Source organism: Danio rerio, chromosome 12 (genome assembly GCF_049306965.1).
Source record: "Danio rerio strain Tuebingen ecotype United States chromosome 12, GRCz12tu, whole genome shotgun sequence".
Classification (NCBI taxonomy): domain Eukaryota; kingdom Metazoa; phylum Chordata; class Actinopteri; order Cypriniformes; family Danionidae; genus Danio; species Danio rerio.
The window spans coordinates 37,338,913-37,363,653 of NC_133187.1; the positions used below are offsets into that span (position 1 = coordinate 37,338,913).

The window sequence follows — 24,741 nt, forward strand, 5'->3', positions numbered from 1 at the left end:
GCATCTTAACATGTATTTCTCGAGGTATGTTCACGAGGAATCCTGCTTCAGAAATAACTCCTCTCCCTCAGTCATCTTTCCATCAAGTAAATTTCTCGTGTTTGCCTAATCAGTTGGTGATGTCACCAACCAGAACAAGAGGTGGCAATAACGCACCAAAAAGTGTGTTGTTTACTACCATAAAATAGGAAGAAGAAGAAATCGTCTTTCACCATTATATGGATTTACTTCGCTACTGAAAAGCTATTTGATTTAAAAAGTAGAGACACCACCACCACACTACTGAAAAAAACGTAGTTAAGCTAGTAGCGTCACTACTTGTAGCGACGCTACTGCCCGACACTGCATGTGTGTGTGTGTGTGTGTGTATTACATATTTAATTTTTTTATGTTAATACACCAAAAAAAGAATCCTCCTAAAATAAGAGCCTACTGTTAACACAGCTGTTTACTACTAATAATAAGTCTTGTTTTTTTGAATCCTAAATCATAAGATTAGAATTATTTATCAGAAAGGATTGTGTGACAGTAATGACTAGCGACTAATTTTTATCAATGCGAGCATAATAGACACCAAACATTTAATTTGTTATTTTTCCACTTGAAAATAAAACAATTCCTGCACAAACTGCCATCCTGTGATGGTCTGACTGTAAACGGTGAGGGTGGTGTGCATTTAGGTGTGCATGAGATGTGTATAACAGGAACATTAGTAACTAACTCAGCCTCTGTTCCACATAAATTGAGTTCCAAAATGAGGCCTGGAAAAATCAAAGTGCACTGGACTAGGCTGAAAACCGGGACACAATCACGGAAGCAACTGTCTTGACAGTACTAAATCGCATTCATAGGGCCACCCACAAATGTCTAGCCATCAATTCTCCTGACAGATGCTATCAAATTGAAGGATATATTTTTGACGTGCATGTACTAGGTGTTCTTGTCAAACATATTTCAGCTGCATTTATCTGCCTGCAGACATTCAGAGCAAAATATCTTGGGTTTGATAACTTATCCCTCCTCAATTTAAATAGCAGGGAGCTTACCTTACAGCAGCTGAGAGTTTAAAACTCACTAGAAGAAGGAAGCTAGCTTCATTCCAAACAATGATTTTCAATAATCAGCGCAAGTACCTAATAGAAATAAGATGTTTATATTATAAGAGCAAACCCATTCTCTCATGATTGAACGCAGTTTTCTTCATTAGGATTATTGCTATTACATGGGGTGATGCAGTAGGTATAGGCCACGTATATCACTGGCCAACAAAATCGTTTTAGCATTTTGTTAAATTCAATTTTATTTTAGCAATAAAAACACTCTTTTAAATAAATCTGCAAAGAACTTTGTTAATTTGCTTAATATAAGTACCATGATGCAACTTGAAAGACTAAACAAATGGAAAAATATCTGTGAATCAAAAGCTTCTGACAATTTCTGCTATTAAAAAACCCTGTGTATTTAGTTTTTTATTTTAAGTCATTATAAAAATAAATGGGCTGGGAGGAATATCGAGTTCTGGGGATATATCGATATGATTCCCCAACGCGATGCGGTATTAACCAATATTGTTCATATCGATATGGTTTGAGGCCACACGTGCGCATTCTGCGTGAAACAGACCACTCTAAGGTAGCACGCGAGCTCCACTAGTCCACTTGCACAAATGTGTGCATGCGTAAATGAATGCAATCTCACTCCCCTTCGCATGCACGCACAACCGTCAGTGCCTGCAGATGTCACAGCGGTTTATCAAAAAACTTTCATCGATCATTTCTTCCGCAATTGACAGCAAGAATGAACATAGAAGCTTTGTCAAATCGATACCTGAATGTGTTCAAAAGATTTACATACGGCAATATTGGAGGAATTTATACTGCGTTTCGAAAGTGAAACCACCTCATATTCACTGAATTTAAGTTCAGTATTTATTACACGACAGCCTCTTTACATTTACATTATAAAACATTTTGCTCTGCGTTCTGCTCTGTTATGATGACTGTTTACATTTATATGCTCAATCAGCATTTCATCACAGTACTCTGAAACAATTTCGTTACTTCTCATATCTATAGTCTATTCGTTTCTCCTTATTTAATATTTAGTAAAACAAGTTCAATCAAAACAAAAGAAAAAGTGTAGGATTTTCTACATGGAGTGAAAGACTTCTCTTTAGATTTCTTGGATATGTGCATTGTTTATTAATTGTGCACAATACATACATGTGAATGTGTACCTAAAAACATATACAGCTGATTTAATTGTTGTTTGTAAATCAAACAACTGTTCTATACAGGATTACATATAAAAACACTGTATTTGTATTCAATGTAGTTCTTTTCTATCCTACAATACTTTTTGTTGCGTTACTATTTAAGTGTTCCTTATTTGCTCTCACAATGTAGCTGTTTTCTATGGTTCGGTTTACTGTTATTTGCACAACAGCACAGTAGTGCTGTGTATAGTGTTAGGCAGGAAAAAAAACTGTACTGTATTTATTTATCAAAGATTTTGTTTATAATTTAAAATGCTGTGCAACTTATTGACCTTATTCTAAAATGCAGAAGTGCGCCTGTTTTCGCGATTGTTTTAGAACTCCCTATTCAGTCGCCTATGGGAGAAATGACTAGGAATAATAAAGGGCAGAAAACGGTCAAACTACTTGCTCTACAAACAAATGTTTGCATGACTATACAGATCAAGTAGAATAATATAATAAGAAAATATCAGTTTGCAACATCAAACAGCAAAATAGAGCAGTTTTTAATGTCTAAAAATGAATTGAAGTGAATGACACCGAAATTCTCAAGCCAAAAAGATTCAAATAGCTGCGGCCACTCGTTGGCGAAGAATAAGGTGATTAGTGTTAAGCAGGAGAAAAACCTGTACTGTATTTATTTATCAAAGATTTTGCGCAGATGTTTTTTTAATGTAGCTGCTTATTTGTTAACAGGGAGGGAAACACCTGTGTTTGAATTATTTTTTTTTTATTCAAAATTTTTTGATAAAGTTTTAATTAAGGCTTCAACTCTTAAGTAACCAATTATGAGAAAATACGGGATATATATTGTATACCGTCATTCCTTCTAAAATACCAGTATATGATTTTTTTGCACCATATCACCCAGCCCTAGTTACTTGCTCAGCACTAAAGTTTAAAACATACAAAATCGTGAAAAGCTAAATCTAACCAATGAAATGTTCTGCTTTTATGTGGAGTCCAGCATCTTCAAATTGGCTTTAGGCTTGATTAATGTGGTTGAATGGGAGCACTGTACAAATGTGGCGGCGGTATTGATGGTTGCGATATCTAGTGTATACATCTATGGGGTCAAGATAGCAGCATAGAAACTTTGAGCTAGATTTCAGGTTAGCATCTTGAGCTAAAGCACAAAATAGTGGAAATCTGTTATTGTCAACTGTTATTGGTTTAAACAACTGAACAAGCTAAACAACATCAATCAAATGTTCATCACCACATTTAGCATTTTATATTATTTTGACATTAACAATGTATTCAGTTTAACGTAAATGATCCATTTGCAGTTAAAAGTAAATGAATGGAAAATGCTTACAAATGTACCCACAATTTTGAAATGAGTCATTAAAGTGCATTCATACACACACACACACACACACACACACACACACACACACACACACACACACACACACACACACACACACACACACACACACACACACACACTTTTAAATTTTGAGTTCAAATTTCAGGCAAGGCAGCTTCAGGCTAGTAAGGCTTTGGAACAAAGCCTATATTATTATCATATCTCGAGTTACAGCACTGCATACTGTATACTGCTGAGTCACACGACACGTGTGTTTATGTGTGTGTGTAACCAAGTTTCGGTCATACTCACAGGTCAAACACCAGGTAATGGAAACCTTCTTCTGAGATACTGTCATGGAGCCGAACTAAAAAAAACACAAACACAACAGGAGAATCAGCAATAAGCATCATCAACACAGAGATAATGCATTATGAAAGCAAACGCTTATAATGAGCGGGAAATCCTCAGCATTCTTCGCTCCATCACACAGCATTCATAACAACATACAGCACATGTCCAATTACACGCTATGATAGTAATGCTCACGACTACAAAGCAAATTTACAGATTTAAAGGGACAGTTCACCCAGAGAAAAAAAATATGCTTTAATCACACTCTGCTTGTTCCAAACCCAAATTTATTTTGGAAAATGCTGGAACTGACATTCATAGAAGAAGAAAAAACAACACTATGGAAAACAACGGCTACCAGTTTCCAACATTTATCAAAAGATCTTCTGTTTTGTTTAAAAGAACAAACTAACAAATTAATTAATAGAAGATATTTTAAAAAATTGCTGATATCCATAGAAGAAGAAACACTATGGAAGTCAATGGTTACTGTTTTACAACATTCTTCAAAATATCTTCTATTGTGTTTAACAGAACAAATGAACAAATTAATTAATTAGAAGATATTATGGAAAATGCTGGAACTGACATAGAAGAAGAAGAAGAAGAAACAACACTGCTAAAGTCAATGGCTACTGGTTTCCTACATTCTTCAAAACATTTTCTATTGTGTTTAACAAAACAAATAAATTAATAGAAGATATTATGAAAAATGGTGCACTTGACATATAAGAAGAAACAACACTATTGAAGTCAATGGTTACTGGTTTTCAACATTCTTCAAAATATCTTTAGTTGTGTTAAACAGAACAAATGAACAAATTAATTAATAGAAAATATTATGGAAAATGCTGGAACTGACATAGAAGAAGAAGAAGAAGAAGAAGAAGAAGAAGAAGAAGAAGAAGAAGAAGAAGAAAAAGAAGAAGAAAAAGAAGACAAACAACACTACTGAAGTCAATGGCTACTGTTTTCCAACACTCTTCAAAACATCTTCTATTGTGTTTAACAAAATAAATTTATTAATAGAAGATATTATAAAAAATGGTGCAATTGACAGAAGAAAAAGAAGAAACAACACTACTGAAATCAATGGTTACTGGTTTTCAACATTCTTCAAAATATATTCTATTGTGTTTAATAGAACAAATGAACAAATTAATTAATAGAAGATATTATGAAAAATGGTGCAACAGACATCCATAGAAGAAGAAACATTATGGAAGTCAATGGCTACCGATTTCCAACATTCTTCAAAATATCTTCTAATGTGTTTAATAGAGCAAATGTACAAATTAATTAATTATAAGACAGTTTGGAAAGTGCTGGAACTGACATCCATAGAAGAAGAAAAAGAAAGAAACACTATGGAAGTCAATGGCTACTGGTTTCCAACATTCGTCAAAATATCTTCTGTTGTGTTTAACAGAACAAGTTAATTAATAGAAGATAACTTAGAACATGCTGGAACTGATATTCATAGAAGAAGAAACACTATGAAAGTCAATGGTTACTGTTTTTCAACATTCTTCAAAATATCTTCTATTGTGTTTAACAGAACAAAATAATTAATAGAAGATATTTTGGAAAAAGCTAGAACTGACATCCATTGTAAAAGAAACACTATGGAAATCCATAGCAACCCTAAACCCAACCCTCACAGTAATGTAAAAAACAGTAGTTGTACCAAGTATTATTTATGCTATCTATTAAATAACCAAATAAATTGTATTTTTTAACGCCTACCCCCAACCCTGACCCTAAACCCAACCGTCACAGTACTGTAAATAAATTAATTATTGTTATACAGTGTCATAAAAAGAAAGAAAGAAAAAAAGAAACACATTGGAAATCAATGGCTACTGGTTTCCAAAATTTTTCAAAATATCTCCCATGGATGTTAGTTCCAGCATTTTCTAAAATATCTTCTATTAATAAATTAACAGAACAGAACAAAACAGAACAAATCAGCTGATAAAGATTAGCAACCCATTCAGAGAAAATAAATGCGAGTACATTTTCATTCCTGGGTGAACTGTCCCTTTAAGATGACCATAATGAGTCAAATGAACAACAAAAGAGAATGCATTGAAAGACAGAGTATAGATGACTAGCAGTGTGTCACGTAGACAGAGTATCAGGGTGGGAGGTGGATAGAGAAAGAGAGAGTGAAAGAAATAAGCAGAGAGAGTTGAGTAAACACTGCCCAGAATAGCAGGAGCCTTATGAGAGAAAGAGCAACATAGCAACTAGCAAAAGGAGGGGGGAGAGGTGGAGGGCAAATAATAGAGGGATTGAGGCTAATCTGATGCTGGAAATACATATATTAGATAGATTACATCTACATTATTAGAGTAAAGGGGCGAGTCAATAGACCTCAGAGCGATTATTTGACAAGCAAAGCCCAGCCTGTTGACACTGGTACTGCAAACACGAGCCAATAATTACAGGAGCTCCAGATTAATAAAGTCTTAATCACTATAGACAGAGGACAAATACCACAATTGACATCTAAGCACATTAAACAGCTGGAAAAGAAGGTATGGTGATATTTAGAGAGACGCAATGTAGTGTAGGACTGGGATCCAGTGTCGATTTTAGTGGATGGAAATATGGTAATAATATTTTTGGCTATACTGAAGGCGAGTTTTGTTGTTTTTACTGTAAGAATGACACACATTAAAGTTTCCAAAGGAAAATGTAATCAGTGTGGTGTTTTCAAAATATTGCTGTGCTTTGTTTGAGCATCAAGAATACACGTATGGTTTAAACCAATGATGTGAGTTTGGAGGTGGGGCTATAATTTTGATCTACCAATAAAAAGTCGATGGAGATCAAAATAAACTATATTTTATGCTTTTTTTAATTTGCATACAAAAAAATAAATAAATAAATAAATCACACACATCACCTTTTTGCTATTAAAAATTACACATATCTCATTAAAACATCCAATTAGTAATTATTATAAGGTGAATTGTGTAATTTATGGGCAAAATGAAACATCAAATACATACAAATTTAAAGGTCAACACATTTATAAATATACTATAATAATCGTAACAACAACAACAACAACAACAACAGGTATTATTATTATTATTGTTATTATTATTATTATTATTATTATTATTATTATTTAATACAATAATATATAAATGTTATATATAAATTGTTATTTTTATACTGTGTAATTTCAGGGCTAAATTGCAAAACTGCATGATTTTATAAATTAATGAGTTTTTCTAAAAATAATTAGAATTAATAACAAGCATTACTGATATTTGAATTATTAGTTACATTTTATAATACTAAAGTTTTTGTTAATATTACTACTACTAATGTTTTATATATTGATTATAGTTTATGGTAATTTAATAATAATAATAATATTAATAATAATAATAATAATGATAAACTATTATTGCCGTCGTTGTTGTTGTTGTTGTTGATGATGATGATGATGATGATATTTTGATCTACATAATTTTTGCAAAATAAAACTGCAAAACATGCAAAAATAATGACTTCCAATAACAAAATCAAACTATTATTATTACCATTAATAATATTTGTATTATTAGTTACATTTTATAATACTTTCATATAATACTAAGTTTAAGGTAATTCATATTATATTTTATAATAATATTAGCATTTATTACTAATAACTATTAGCATTATTATTATCAGTATTAAAACATAACAATTTTTTTGCAAAAAACAAACGCAAAAACATACAAAAATCATGACTTCCAATAACAAAATCAAAGACTGCTATTATTGTAAATAATAATAATTGTATTATTAGTTACATATTTAATACTTTCATTTTATTATTATTTTTATCATTATCATTATTATTATTATTATCCACATTATTGTTACTGTTGCTGCTACTACTATATTTAAGTTTAAGGTAATTCGTAATTTATAATAATAATAATAATAATAATAATAATAATAACTGACCTACATACGTTTAGAAAATTAAAACCAAAAACATGCAAAAACAACGACTTCCAATAACAAAATCAAAAACTATTATTATTACTATTATTGCTACTACTATTTGTATTATTAATTATAACACCACTTTTAATGCTGACCAAGAAAAATCTACAAGCTCACGGAGTCAAACACAAAACTGCAAGACTTGCTGAACGAGTGATACAGAGAGGATAAAGCCAGATACAGACGATTGTGTGCCAACAGCGCCAGCAGCCATGAGCTTGCTGTCCTCTCTCCTCTTTAACCTTTCAGACTGTCTCTTTCTCTCCATCTCTCCTCCTTCATTGGCTCTATTGTTCAGCACTTATGTGCAGCCCAAGCAGAAAACATGACAAGCTGTCCACTGGAGGAGAGACGACAGCCGGGAAAAGTGAAGGAGAGACACACACACATACAGGTGATGGAGCAGGGAAAAAGAGGACAGCATCACCTCGGGGTCCACAGAAAACACAGTGGATGGAAAGATGGCGAGAGAGTGAAAAGAGGAGAAAGACACTAGACTGGAGTGTGACGCTCTGGTCAGTGCGGTATAAGAGATGCCAGACAGCAGAACTACAGTACAAATCAGCTGGTGGAAGTTAATATTAAAGGTTACATAACCAGGCATTCGCATATGCATAAACAGTATTATCTTATTCTGTCTAGTACAGTGCTTCCCACAGGTTTGATATATTCAGTGCAGCTATTAAGTATTTACAGCGCTTTACTTTTTCCACATTTTTTTTTGTTACAGCCTTATTCCAAAATGGATTAAATTCATTTATTTTCAAAAAATTCTACACACAATACACCACGATGACAATGTGAAAAGCTTTTTTTGGAAAATGTTGCAAATTTATTAAAAATAAAAAAGCTGAAAAATCACATACAAGTATTCACAGACTTTGCTCAATACTTTGTTGATGCACCTTTGGCAGTAATTACAGCCTCAAGTCTTTTTGAATATGATGCCACAAGCTTGGCACACCAGTCTTTAGGAATTTTTGCCCATTCCTCTTTGCAGTACCTCTCAAGCTTTATCAGGTTGGATGTGAAGCGACGGTGTACAGCCATTTTCAGATCTCTCCAGAGATGTTCAATAGGATTTAAGTTTGGGCTCTGGCTGGGCCGCTCAAGGACATTCACAGAGTTGTTGTGAAGCCACTCCATTAAAATTTTGGCGCTGTGCTTTGGCTCATTGTCCTGCTGGAAGATGAACTATCGCCCCACTCTGAGGTCAAGAGCACTCTGAAGCAGGTATTCATTCAGGATGTCTCTGTACATTGCTGCATTCATCTTTCCCTCTATCCTGACTAGCCTTCCAGTTCCTGCTGCTGAAAAACATCCCCACAGCATGATGCTGCTACCACCATGCTTCACTGTAGGGACGGTATTAGCCTGGTGATGAGCAGTTTCTGGTTTTCTCCAGACGTAACACCTGGCATTCACTCCAAAGAGTTCAATTTTAGTCTCATTAGACCAGAGAGTTTTGTTTCTTATGGTTTAAGAGTCCTTCAGATGCCTTTTGGCAAATTCCAGGCAGGCAGTGGCTTCCGTCTGGCCACTCTACCATACAGGCCTGATTGTTGGATTGCTGCACAGATGGTTGTCCTTCTGTAAGGTTCTCCTCTCTCCACAGAAGAACGCTGGAGTTTACACAGAGTGACCATCGGGTTATTGATCACCTCCCTGACTAAGGCTCTTTTTCCCCGATCACTCAGCTTTGATGGCCGACCAGCTCTAAGAAGAGTCCTGGTGGTTCCAAACATCTTCCACTTAAGGATGATGGAGGCCACTGTGCTCAATGGAACTTTCAGAGCAGCAGAAATTTTTCTGTAACCTTCCCTAGAACTTGTGCCTTGAGACCATCCTGTCTCGGAGGTCTACAGACAATTCCTTTGTGCTTTGACATGCACTGTCAACCCTGGGACCTTATATAGGCAGGTGTATGCCTTTTCAAATCATGTTCAATCAACTGAATTTACCACAGAAGAACTCCAATTAAGCTGCTGAAACATCTCAAGAATGATCAGTGGAAACAGAATGGACCTGAGCTCAATTTAGAGCTTCACGAATACTGTGTGAATACTGGTGTACATGCAAATTTTTCAGGTTTTTAAATTTTATTAAATTTGCAACAATTTAAAAAAAAAATGTCACATTGTTATTATGGGGTTTTGTGGGTAGAATTTTGAGGAATTTAATCCATTTTGGAATAAGGCTGTAACATTAAAAAAATGTGGAAAAAGTGAAGCGCAATTAATTCTTTCCGGATGCACTTCTTGCGGTGGTAGACTGATTAAAACACATCCTTTTCCCATGGCATATAAATCGTTAACTACGTGCGACACAAAAAAAATAATGTGATTTTTAGTTCAGGTTGCTTTATTGGCATGACATGTAGTGCAGTTTTGCCAAAGCATTTTATTTATGTATAAAATATGTATCATATCCACATCATCAAATAAATAACATGTACATCAAATGAGAAATAAATTACAGGAAAACTGAATAAAAACTGCCAATACTTATAAAAATGCATAATATTTATTAATAATTAATTAAAAAGTGTAAATTATTGATTGTTAATTGACTATTTCTAATGATGTCAGTTCAGTTGTCATTTTGTCCTCTATTTTTAAATTGTTTAGATCAAACAATCAAGCATTTACTTTTTCTCTCGGTTGTGCATGCTGTCAAATGTGAAGCCAAGCGGAAAGTAATCTTTAATAAAAGACTAATGCAAAAACGTAACAACTTTAGAAGGCAAAAGCAAAAGTCGACTCCTGGACATTTTAGGAACGTTAGAAACATCGGCCGGAGTTGCCGGATGCATTTTTAAGCCTCAAAAAGGCGCATCCCTCTGGGTCTCTGCAGAGCACCTGAGACTGTCTGGGGAAGACACTCAATTCAGAACAGATCAGGTTTGTGGAGTCACTGCAGATTTTAACCTTAATTCCTTCACTATTTGTGTTGGGACAATATGGATTGAATAAAAATGGATCCATAAAAATGTGTATCTTACATTATGAAAGTTTTGAAAAGATTGATGTATGAAACAATCATACTTGAGCAGTTATAAGTGTTTTGTATAATACATTTTAAAAAAAGTGAAATGTTAAAACCTTTCAAAGGCAACTATAAATTATTTTAAATATCTAACAGGGCTTTTCGGTATAGAAAATTCCTATCTCAAGTCTCCTAAATGAGATTCTCTCTGAAATCACCATGGTTACCAAACAGATAAGACTGGTGCTGGATGTTTCTGTACTTTGGCCCCAGGGGTATAAATATATGACACACTATGATTAATTATCAAGTTAATATAATAAAATATCATAATGCAGTTATTCCTGTTGGATACTTAAATAAAGAAGAATGAATGAATGAATGATAAATGAATGAATGACTTTATATTTTAATCCCCATAATCCAAGTAAACATTCCAGTGGGACCAGCTTATTTATTTATTTATTTATTTATTTATTTATTTATTTATTTATTTATTTATTTATTTATTTATTCGTTCATTCATTCATTAATTCATTCATTCATTCATTCATTCATTCATTCATTTTTCTCTTTAATTCTTTGATACTTGCTAAACACAAATGAAAAGACAACATTACTTATAATAAACTAAACATTTATAGTGTAAATTATCAAAAACAAAAATCAAAAATAAAGCAAAAAACAAACAATTCCATATATATATTTAAGGTTGTTTTCTGAAAAGGAGTTTTTCCTCCTGCACTGACCCGCTAACCTCCACTTCAGCAGCACTTCTCTATACCAAACCTCTCAATTTTTTACATATCTGTATTCTGGTTTTAATAAAAGGACGCATTTACACATTTTTCATGATTATATCCTTTTTTTAAACAAGATATTGCAATTTTACTTCCTGGCAACATTTTCAAAATGACAAAGTGAAAAATGAAAGAAACTGAAACATTTCAGAGTTCTGGGCGTGGGTTTCTGTCGGGGTGCACGCGGCGGAGCTTCGGGTCAGCGGCTCGGCGCTGCGTGGGTTTCTGTCTGGGTGCACGCGGCGGAGCTTAAGTTAATTCAGTGTGTGTGGTTATTAGTCTCTGTGTACAAGCTCGGCACTTTTACACCGAGACTATACAAAGACACATAGGATTTTGTACTCTCTGCTTGGTGTGTCCGAAACGTACATGTACGGCTAAATGCTCATCCTAGCTTAGCTTAGCTTCTTTCCCTCTGTCTGTCAGCCTGTCTGTTGCAAACACAGAGCATGAGAGATCTTGGCTCCGCCCCCTTGGTACGTTGGGCGGGAAGCCGAAACTGTGAAGCAACACGCCCCTAAAACAGCACACTGTGTAAACGCCCCCAACATGACACTTTTTAACACATTATAATAAAAACATCTGAACTGTGCGTTGAACTGAACCTAAACTGGCACACTCAGAAGAACCATAATATTATTATTAAATCATAAAAAGGGGTAACCTGTGTGCATTTTAAAATTTCTTTGTGGAAGCATCCAGCCTGATCTCACAAGAAAATTTTTACTATTTTACATAATTTCAGTGTAGTGGCTAATTTGCCCAAATTCATACAAGATTTTTAAAGGGGGCATGGCACCAAACCCAACCATAATTTGGGGGATGAACAAATCATCCAAACTGTACGAATAAAATCGTAAAAATTCATAAAAATTAGCTAATAAATCAAAAAGTATACAAATGAATGTGATATCCCATTAAATCTTCAGGTCCAATAGAGAACCATAACATTTTTAAGAGTGTATCCTCAACCAGGTACTTGTTTCTACAGGGTTTTTGTAGTTTTCTACGCTCTCCATCGTCTTCTGTTACTGTGCTGTTGAGCTCATTGGTGATAATGACGGTATTTGGGCTGAACTGCTGCCCACCAGCATCTCCCACCTCAGCACAGTTATTTATAGAGCTCCACTCCTCTTCTATTCCTCTCCATCGCCCTCCATCCCTCCACCTTTACCTCTTTCTTTGTCACCGTCGTCTTTTCAGTTCTTCTGCTCTCTCAGGTCTTGTTCATCTTCATCTATCGATCATTCCCTCCTACTTTCCGTCTCCACTCATTTCTCTGTATTTTTTGTCATTCTCATTCAATTTCAGTGTACTAAAACCTGCTCTCTATAAGCTAATTTTCTCCCTCACAATGCTTATTTTGCTCTATTGTTCCAACGTTGTTTCAGACAAAGACTTTCGGGAGAGGTTGTTCCGCAGGACACAGTATTTTCTGCTGCAAAAAATACTTCAGCCTAATTCAGTCCCAGTTATCACTGGCACCAGCTCAAACACACACACACTTATAAACACTCGCAGCTGCAGATATTCACTGCGACAAACTCACATCTACAGCACCATCTGAAAGTTTGGACACTAATTTACAATCCTAGTCAGAAGTTTGTAAGATTTAGTTTAGGAAGTCTTATATACTTCAAAAACTCCAGCTAATTAAATGTTGGAGAGGTAAAAAAATTTAAGTTGTATTAATATGAAGGATATTGTCTAAATCCAGCCAACATTTAGAATGGCTAATGCCATTCTAAATGTTATTATTAAACACAATTTAAAGCTCGGGCTGCACAATATATCACAAAATTATCGTTATTGCGTCAATAGTATATGCAATTTATCTCTATATCGCAGATGTCTGAAAACATACATTTTTTGCATTGGTTTTTTATCTAAATTTGACCAATCAGTTGGGACCTAACAATCTCTAGCCCCGCCTACCCAGTAGTTGCTGTTCTGCTATTGGCTGGAGCAAACCTAGTGATGAACCAAAGGCTGAAAAGAAATTCTTACGGCCAATCAGAGTCAGACTATCTGAGGTTTACACTCATTCATAGTGTTTTAAACACTAAGGGCCCTATCATGCACCCGGTGCAATGCGAGGCAAGGCGTGACGCAAATGTTGATTACTAGTTTCAGCTCAGCGCAAGAATCATTTTGACGTTTTGCACCACACTGTTTAAAATAGCAAATGCATTTGCACTCATATGTGTGCCCATAGGCGTACTGGTCTAAAAAAAAGAGGCATGTTGAGGCGTATTGCTGGCACTTGGCTATTTTGAGGAACTTAAATAGACCACTCAATAGACCAGATCAAAGCAGGTCTAAAGTCCAGCGCAGAGCGCGTTAATTTTGCGCCTCACTTACACACTGCTTAATACACACAGGATGTACAGCAATACACAAATATCTTTACAAGTGAAAAAGAATTAAAGGATTAAAATTTTACAAAACATTATTTTCTAGCCTACGTAAATATAAAAACCACTGCCTTCATGCCATCTTCATCTCGGGGCGCTTTTTCAGTTTATTCATGACAATTTGCTTTTGTTTAGTGTTATCATTATTAGCAGTATTATTTATTATATGCATATTTATATTTGTTTTATTAAAAACAAGCTTAGATTTGTCCACCTTTCAGGTTTTAGACCATATTGGGCACAGCATGTGTATTTGGAAATAACTCAGTTTTTTGACCACACTTTGTTATTATTGTTCATTATTCGTTTGCTGTAAATTAGAACTGAATTTAGAAATAGTCTTAAAACAAATCTTTGCACTTAACAAATTAAATTAATTACATCTAGGCTAATTGATGTCTGTGCGTACAACACTTTTTCCTATCCACGAGAGTGAAAGTGAAAGTAAATAATGAGGAGGCTCATCTCTCAATTTATTCTCTGTTAACTGTTTTCTCTCTAGTGAAGCGTTCAGTTTTTCCACTTACAGAGTCCGCCATGTAAGTAGCAAATGCGCAATGGAGAGGCGCCACTGACTCTTAAAGGGAATGGGAGATGAGACTCAGATTGGTTTATTCTCATAACACCTATAACTCATTAAGAGAATAAACTCAACCCTGTTAGACTATGCGCCGCAACGTGTAGCAGATTTTTCAGTCCTTAAAATAGCAAAAGTGGATTCTGACACGCCCTTAATGCTTTTGCGTCCTGCGTTTTGCACTTGGACGCATGGACTGTCAAAATAGAGCTCTAAATGTTTTGACCCTGACACAAATTGTTGTTTGAATAACGAAGAAGATGAGAAGTTAACATCAAGTTTGGGCCAAACAAATCAAATGATACAAATAGTATTTTGATGAAATAAATGGAGTAAAGCGTTTTCAATGATGAGTTTTTCAATCATCCAAAATGCGCTTGATCAAATCATGTGACACTGACTACTGCAATAATGGTGATGAGAATTCAGCTTTGCATCACAGAAATAAATAACATTTTAAAATATATTACAATTTAAATGTATTTTTAATAGAAATAATTAGTGCTGGGCAAAGATTAATCACATCCAAAATAAAAGTTTTTTGACATTATATGTGTGTGTATTATTCGCTCATTCATTTTTCTTTTAGCTTAGTCCCTGATTATTAGAGGTCGCCACAGAGGAATGAACCACTAACAATTCTAGCTTTTGTTTTACGCAGCGGACGTCCTTGCAGCTCAGCCCAGCACTGGGAAACATCCATACACTCTCATATTCACACCTGCTCATACACTATGATTAATTTAGTTCATCCAACTCCCTTACAGCGCATCTCTTTGGATTGTAGGGGAAACCGGAGCACCTGGAGGAAACCCACGCAAACACGGGAAGAGCATTATAACTCCACACAGATATGCCAACTGGCCCAGCCAGGACTCGAACCAGCAACTTTTTTGCTGTGAGGCGACAGTGCTTACCACTGAACCACTGTGCCACCTGTGAGCATTATATATTAATTATGTATATGTGAAACACACATATACATAGAAATAAAACAATTATTTTTCATAGAGTATTAAATGTATAAATAATTTGTGTCATATACAGGGTACATATATTTAATATCCAAATATAAATAAACATCTTCTCAATATATGCATGCCTGTGTGTATTTATGCATACATAAATAATATAGATAATATACACACTGAAATCATTTAAAAAATTTTAGCTTTGGATGCGATTAATTATGATTCATTTTTGCCCATATGTAGACATAACGCTACTGTTTTAGTGAAGTTTTAAGAAAAACATTAAGCAGTCTTGGTGAAATTCCATTGAAATAATTTAAATATGTTAAAAACTTAAGTCTCAAACTTCATTTTTTCTCAAAAACAATAACATAAACTATCAAAAACTATTAACATAAAATGAATCCTACTAATGCTAAATAGCTATACAATACTTTATTTTATAATCTTTAACTTTGTCATAAAGATGTAGAAGTTTTAAAATAGTTAGAAAACAAACATGGTGCATAAGGATTTTCCAAAACTATTGATTTGAATAATGTTCAATTTAAAGACAGTGAAAAGCAATTAAATCAATAAAACACATTGGCTATACCATGTGTAATCCACCACCCAAACCGTTCTAATTTAAGATTTGAAGCCTTTGCTGGTATTCTAAAATGATGAAAGTAGTTCAAATAAAGATGAACTCACCAATATTGGGGTGTTTGAGTAGACGACAGATTCGGGCCTCACGTTCCAGTTTCTGATGATCTGCAGAGATGACAAAGACGGAAGACAGCAGGTTAGATATTTGAGGTGACTGATGTCTTCTTCTTACAGCTAAAAAATGAGAAGGACACCTCAGCTAAGGTGTGAGCAGCTCTGTCCTCTACTCCAAGAAGAAAGAACATTTGTCCACAGATATCATAAATTGACCAATCCAAGAAAGATTTTAAAAAATGCAAATAAAATAAAATAAAATACATTTTAAAGAAAATAATATATTTTTTATTAATAATAAAAATATAAAAAGGTGAATGAAAAGAAAATCTTTATGCAGAAACTATTCATAGTAATATTCAAAGTAAGTATAAAATAAAACATATATGTTTTAAATAATAAAATAAAATTATATTTAGAAAATAATCATAATGTATTGATGGCCACAATAAAAAAACTGCAGAAATATATGCTAATGTATCCAGACTATAAACAAATTAAAATAATAAATAGTTAAATAAATAAATCAATAAATGATAAACATTTAATTAGAAACAAGCTATATGCAGAAAATTATCATAATATATTGATGGCCATTTATCCAGGGTATGAATAAAATAAAATAATATGACAGTAAATATATAATATGATGCATTTATTAAATTAAAAAAACAAAAGCAAACTACAAAATTATGGCAATTTATCCAGGGTATAAATTTGGCACCATCATCATAATACTGTATATCATACGAGTGTGTATTTGTCATAGTGGGGGTGAGGTTCAAGCTAATCTAGGGCTTATTAATGAAACACGTAATATGCTTGCGTGAGCTCGAAGGATGAATGTTATGTAAAATTAAACAAACAAGCCCGAGGGCTCATTTCCCCACACACACACGGAGTCTAAATAGCAGCTCAATGTCTTGACTGGCTGTATTCATCTTTGCAATGTAAAAATCTCCCACTATGCACTGCCGGAGGCCAATGAAATTGGAAGTGATTCATATTTTAGATGAAAATAATAGGCTTTAAAGTCAAATAAACAATGTTTTGACGGATAATATTCAGACAGGCAATGCAAGCTTTCATATTTTTCTTACGAGACACGGCACATAAAATATTAAAACTGCTTTAAGCTTATTATCCACATCAAATAACATTTTTGGGGGGAAAAAAAGTTCTAAACATGCCCAAATCAAGATCAAGTTACTTTTAAATCTAGAAAATTATGCATTTTCAACCTGTTTCTTCTTTCTTTCTTACTTTCTTTCTTTCTTTCCTGCATTGCTCGGGTGTGAGTATTTCACAGACTTCAACAGTGTGTAAAAGTCTTGGTAGTTCTGTGGGTTTCGTCTATCAAATCTGAGCTTTATTTTGTATTTCCTATTGAATTCAAGTCAGGTGATTGGCTGGGCCATTCTACAGCTTGATTTTCTTTCTCTGAAAGCATTTGAGAGTTCCATTGGCTGTGTTTTGGATTGATAGCTATGTTTCAATTAGGGTTGGGCTGATAGACGATGCCATCGTCCATCCCTGATGACCGACGGACACCATAAGGGATCGCGATCCTCCACCCCAAATCCGCTCGCGAAAAATACACACTCATACACATTTAAAAATAGTTTTTAAATGGCATTTTAGAACGAAAATGATCAACATCCACACTGTCGTTTAGTATTTCTGAGCAGCCCTCCTTCCACACTACTGCTGAAAATGCACATCACGTGACCACACACGCTTAAGTACACACACTGTCATGTGCTCGAGACAGCGGGTCCAGGCAGTCAGCGGGTCAGTAGGCTACTTAAATCATTCACTTTCACACTTGTACTTAGTAATTTTAGTGAACACCTCAGATACTGTTGGTTGGTTCCTGTTGGTTTTGCACCTTTTTTAACGACACAGATAACTCTGCCTTTTTACGCCTATTCACAAGTCCTGTGGAAAAAGTGATTGACAGGTGGTAATTATGTATGTAACTTATCCTTATTCATTTAACTGTATGATTTGTTTATAGGTGCAACAAAGACCATGCGGGTCAGGTAGTTAAAACAGTAGGCTACAAATAATACATTTTTTATGAATTAATTCATTATTTATAATTAATTCACCGCCGCCTATGACGACAATGCCATCGTCCATCACGACGTTTCAAATTAGACATCGTACGATACCAAAATGGTCGACATCGCCCAACCCTAGTTTCCATTGACCTATTTTTATGCACATTTTGGATATGCACATAAAAAAACGGTTGATGGATCCAGTAAAAATTTCAAGTCAACAGCACCTTTAGAAATATGTTTTCTGAGAAAAATGGTGACATTCAATAATTATTTCCCCCACTGTATATAAAGAAATAGTCAAATTGTGTCCTTAAATGAACTTGTGTCAGCTAAAATGATGGTGCATGATCTACACATCCAAACAAGCCACTTCTAAGTGTTTGTCCCACTGAATCAGCATCATTACTGAAACACTAAGAAGTGGAGTGACAACAGAACTGTGCCCATGGCCAGTGTGAACAGAAGATTACCACATATCTACATGCATGTTGTGCAACAGGCCTGACTGGCGATTTCCTCATGGCGTAATATTGTCGGCTTTCATTCGCCCAGCTCTCCTCAATAAACACATCAGCTTGACACAGACTGCAAACATCAACGCTGTCTAATTTGACACACGTTTAAGCAAGACATTCTGAGAAATGAAGTCGAGCTGGTCTTCTAACTGGATTCAGGCCAAAATCTAGTGGGTTGTCACTTTAAAGGGATAGTTCACGCAAATTTGCTGTGAGTTTACTCACCCTAGAGAAATCTAAGATATACTGCAGATGACTTTCAGATTTTTAGCTGAATCCATGGTGCATAGTTTTGCAAGTGAGTGGTTGTCAATTTAAAATAAAGAAGGGGAAAAAAAATTACAGGCAAAACAAAATAAATATCCATGGGTCGTGATAATATACTAAGGCAGGGGTCACCAATCTTGGTCCTGGAGGGCCGGTGTCTCTGCAGGGATTAGCTCCAACTTGCCTCAACACACCTGCCTGGTTGTCTCAAGTATACCTACGTAGTAAGACCTTGATTAGCATGTTCAGGTGTGTTTGATTAGGGTTGGAGCTAAAATCTGCAGGACACCAGTAGTGAGTTTGGTGACCCCTGTAGTGAGGTCTTTAGTTTGTGCAGGAAACAGAAACCTGCCCTAAATATTACTTTTAAAAGGTTTCAAATCATTTTGCCTCAAAAAATGTCAAGAGCTACTGGTAATATTTCATCCTTTTTTAAAGATATAACATGTTTATTTGTCCTATAGCAGGCTAAACTATCTGTACTAGGACTGCACGATATACAGTATTGTTTCTGCATTGATATCGCAATGTGTGAATCTGCAATAGTCCCAATTAGGGCTGCACGATTCTGGCTAAAATGAGAATAATAATTTTTTTTTTTTACTTAAAATCAACATCACAATTTTCTCACGATTCTGTAGATGTAAAATAAAGTTTAATACAAGTAGGCTATTGTTATTGTTATTTCTCAAATATGTGGTAAAATAACAGTAATACTATTAGGCCTGTGTGTAGTTCTACTGTTTGTTAAAAGACTAAATTTTGTATAGACTTGCAATGGTGGACTTGAACAGACTTTAAATATGTCCTGTTTGTTAATTCACAGTGAAGTGATGACATCAGAACACAACTATTCATAATTCTGAAGTTGAATTATTATGTTTGAGACACATGCTTGCAATCGGTCATTGACAACATTATTAGACCATTTTATTCACTGATAAAATCAGACATTTGTCATTATCAGATTCCTTCATGCATTATATAGGCTAGAATAGTTCAACTGACCCAGTAAAGATTTATTCTCATGTACAACATTTTATTTGTGCTATAAAAGAAAAAAAAACATCAATGTCGTAATGCTTTTATCATAACTGTAAAATGCGATATGATCATTTAAATAATGTGTGCGCTGGTTACACTCACTTCTGAGTGCAGCTCACGGCTGCCATCACTGTGAGAAAAAAAAAAACACACACACATGCAAATCATACTCTCCATTCAGCTCCCAAACGATCACTTTGTGGAACAAACTGAACGTTATTAACAACTTAACTAGTTGTTATTCACAGCCTATGAAATCATCATTGGCGGGCACATGCACGCGTCCCCTCAGTAGTAAACAAACAGCTCGCGGTCAGCTCATGTGTGATTTGGCGGCTGTGAATACATCATTACATTAAGACAGAAATTTTTTTTTTGGAGAATTATACCTTATAAATACAGTATGTGACACTTTTAACACCATTTAGATGTATCAATGTTGCTGTAAAGTCTTGTGCGTTTGCCTTCAGGCTACTTTTCTTTCCTTAACAAATATAATTTGTTGAATTGCAGAAAAGCTGAATTAAGATCGCGTTTAGCGTAGAATCGAGATTGTGATCTTTTTTTCTATTAATGGTGCAGCCCTAGTCACAATGCAGAATTTTGTGAAATTATATTCACGTCGCAGAAAAACAAAACATAGCAATGACAATTTTTTTCTAATATCGCATAGCCCTAATCTTTATCATTTCAAATTAGAGCAACCAATGTGAGTTTATTTACTTTTATATACTTTATAATATTAATCAGTGTTGAGAATGTTCATATTCTTCTGCGGACGGGGTCGCGTGGGCAGCAGTTTTAGGAGAGAACTCTAGACTTCCCTCTCCCCAGACACTTCCTCTAAGCTCTTCCAGGGGGCTCCCGAGGTGTTCCCAGGCCAGCCGAGAGACATAGTCCCTCCAGTGTGTCCTGGGTCTTCCTCGAGGCCTCCTCCCGGTGGGACATGCCTGGAACACCTCCCTAGGTAGGTGTCAAGAAGGCATCCGAAAAAGATGCCTGAGCCACCTCAGCTGACTTCTCTCGATGTGGAGGAGCAGCGGCTCTACTCCGAGCTCCTCCTGGCTGTCAGAGCTCCTCACCCTATTCATAAGAGTGTGCTCTGCCACCCTTCGAAGGATACTCATTTTGGTATCTGAAATCTCGTCCTTTCGGTCATGATTCAAAGCTCATGACTATAGGTGAGAGTAGGAACGTAGACTGACCTGTAAATCGAGAGCTTTGCCTTTCAGCTCAGCTCCTTTTTCACCAACAGCAGCATGTCCTCAACTATATATCTACTGTAGATATCATTTTGTTTGATTCTGTCTGAGTAATAAGTGTTTTACGTGAAGAAAAATAAAGTTTTATTTGCTTTGATGTCATCGCTTTGTCTCCTCCTTTGGTAGCAGAGTTCCTGTTATTACTTGTCACAGACGCAGAGAGACTAGTTTTTTTTCCTGGGCATTAGTTGCACGATACATAAACATTCTTGCTTTTCACCTCAATGAGCGAAAAATAGTGCTCATATTTTCAGTTTGCAAACGCTACCTTTGAACTTGTTGGATTTGCCATAGTTCTGGTCGTTGGTGTGTGTGACTGACTGTGTGTGAACGCCTGCCCTTCTCTACTTTTCTCTACTCTACCCTTCTGTACTTTATTATGACGTTCTCAGCTACACCACATTCATGTACACATTCATGTTCATCATCACTGACTGGTTATATGCACGCACACACACACACACCCCAAAGAAAGAGAGGTCCTATGGCTGTGTGAGACGCTGCTCGCATGAAAACCACTTCAGTGTTTTCAATCATAGTCACAGGTATGTTATTGTCAGCAAGGCAACTGTAATGGGGGAAACAGTAATTCATTTGATTACTCTTTACTAAAAAAAAAAGTTATGCTGCTAGTTATGCAGTTTTATGGTATTTATATACCATTTTTATTATTTTTTAGTAACAAAGTACATGTGAAAGCTAAAAATATGTAAATAAAGATGAAAATACTAAACTAGCCACAACAAAAATGATCAAAAATAAAAAAAACTGCTGTTTTAATCACAAACTATAACTAATGTCATTTTCGTGAAGTACACATACTAAATTTTTTACAATTAAATTAAGGCATAATCACAAAATCTGTGGCAAAAAAGAGTGGTTTGAAGATTTTAGCTTTGTGAAATGATGCAAATAAAACATCTTTAAAGAACTGAAAACAGAGAGGTTAATTATAAATGCAAATGTAGTGTAAAGTAAATTCACTGTCTGGAGACTGGAGGTTAAACATTTTAAACTTGTAATAAAACAGAAAAACCCCTTAACTTTGGAGTCAAAATCAGCCAGCTTCAATTTCTGGCCAATCAATCATTGCATATTCGCTTAGTATTTTAAAATAATTGCTGAAAAATATAATGCATACTTGAAGCCTTCCATAAAAATCACCCAAGTTCCCTTACAAGACAGCATACTATGCAACCAAAAAACGTTTTTGAAATGGCTATAAAAACCAGACACACACACACAAAACGAAAATCAGAAAAGCTTTTATTCCTTTTAATGTTTTTGTAAAACACAATGAAACCATGATTCTGTCCTATTGTTGATAAAATGTCACTTCTGAAAAGACATGTTACACAAAAAACACCCCATCTAATCAACTTAACCAGCACATCCACTGGAAGCTGAGTGCCCTTTTTGATTTGGACGCTTGTTTGATTGAACATTTTGCGCATGCATCCATTATCTTTTTCACACATATTGTGCTGCCCGTGGTTTAGACCTATTATTTTTTTTCCAGTCTATTTTCACTGCCCTATTCTGCCTTGTCCACTCTCTGAACTAGATTAAGTGTTATCCATCCACATATGCAATCACACGCATACACACGCACACACAGCAGACATGCTCCAAGCTAACAGGATTACATCCTCTCCCATCTTGCCCTGTGACCCAGTGGAAGATTAACCCTTAGCATGTCACTGGCACAAACACTGCTTTCCTCCAGAGCTCTTTCACTGCTGGCCAACACTGACCCCACTCTCTCCAACCGCAGAGGCACACGAGAGCCAAGATGGCACCAAATCCCCATTACTGGATCACATTCAACCCATGTGATCCTGTGAATTGAGAGTTGAAGACAATACAAGAAAATAAAAGATGTATATGCGGTTGTGTTATTAGCTTGAGTAATTTGTGTCATTCTGTGTGCACTCAAAAAAGTACCTTTGAGTGTTTGTTCAAAACTGCTCATTACAAATGAGCTGAAACAACTAAACTCCTGAGAGTTTTTTTTTGTAGAACTTAATTGTTTTATGTTCAATTCACTTTATCTGTAAAAACTGTGTGTACACTGTATAAAATGCTGGATTCCACACAATCAATTTGTGTTGTGACAACATAAAGGAATTAAGTTAACTAATTAGTTTTTACAAATGTAAGTGGATATAACAAAACAATCAAGTCATCTCAAACTCAACAACTGTTGTTTGAACAAACAAAACGTCATGTTTTGACTGTGCTGGAAAGTATTCATAGCGCTTCACTTTTTCCAAATTTTTTATGTTACAGCCTTATTACAAATTGGATTAAATGTATTTATTTCCTCAAAATTCTACACACAATACCCCATAATGACAATGGGATTTTTTTTTTTTTTTTGGAAATTGTTGCAAATTTATAAAAATAAATAAATAAAATGTAATAAAACTAAATTAATAATAATAAAAAATAAAAATAAAAAATAAAAATCACATGTGCCAGCATTCACATCATTTTCTCAATACTTTGTTGATGCACCTTTGGCAGTAATTACAGCCTCAAGTCTTTTTGAATATGATGTCACAAGCTTGGCACACCTGTCTTTGGGAATTTTGCCCATTCCTCTTTGCAGTACCTCTCAAGCTCTATCAGGTTGGATGGGAAGCAACAGTGTAAAGACATTTTCAGATCTCTCTAGAGATGTTCAATAGGATGTAGGTCTGGGCTCTGGCTGGGCCGCTCAAGAACATTCACTGAGTTGTTGTGAAGCCACTCCATTAATATTTTGGCGCTGTGCTCTGGCTCATTGTCCTGCTGGAAGATGAACTATCGGCCCAGTTTGAGTTTAAGAGCACTCTGAAGCAGGTTTTCATTCAGGATGTCTCTTTACATTGCTGCATTCATCTTTCCCTCTATCCTGACTAGTCTTCCAGTTCCTGCTGCTGAAAAACATCCCCACAGCATGATGCTGCCACCACTATGCTTTACTGTAGGGATGGTATTAGCCTGGTGATGAGCGTAATGTCTGGCATTCACTCCAACGAGTTCAATTTTAGTCTCCTCAGACCAAAGAATTTTGTTTCCTATGGTCTGAGAGGTCTGATGGTCTAAGATGGTCCTTTCTCCACAGAAGAACGCTGGAGCTCAGACAGAATGATCATCGGGTTATTTATACCCTCCCTAACTGCCCTTCTCCCCCAATCACTGCGCTTAGATGGCCAG

At 35.3% G+C, this 24,741-nt stretch overlaps 1 protein-coding gene across 24 annotated transcripts in view; it reads right to left on the reverse strand.

Annotated features, from left to right (window-relative positions):
• The window catches only part of camk2g1 (calcium/calmodulin-dependent protein kinase (CaM kinase) II gamma 1), a 159,824-nt gene that overhangs the window by 69,073 nt on the left and 66,010 nt on the right, over positions 1-24,741 (reverse strand). For all 24 annotated transcript variants that reach the window (XM_005156371.6, XM_068224653.2, XM_005156366.6 and 21 more), the window contains 2 exon segments: positions 16,378-16,437; positions 3,882-3,936 (listed from right to left, as the gene is read on the reverse strand). In XM_005156371.6, coding sequence (XP_005156428.1) covers positions 3,882-3,936; positions 16,378-16,437 — 115 coding nt within the window.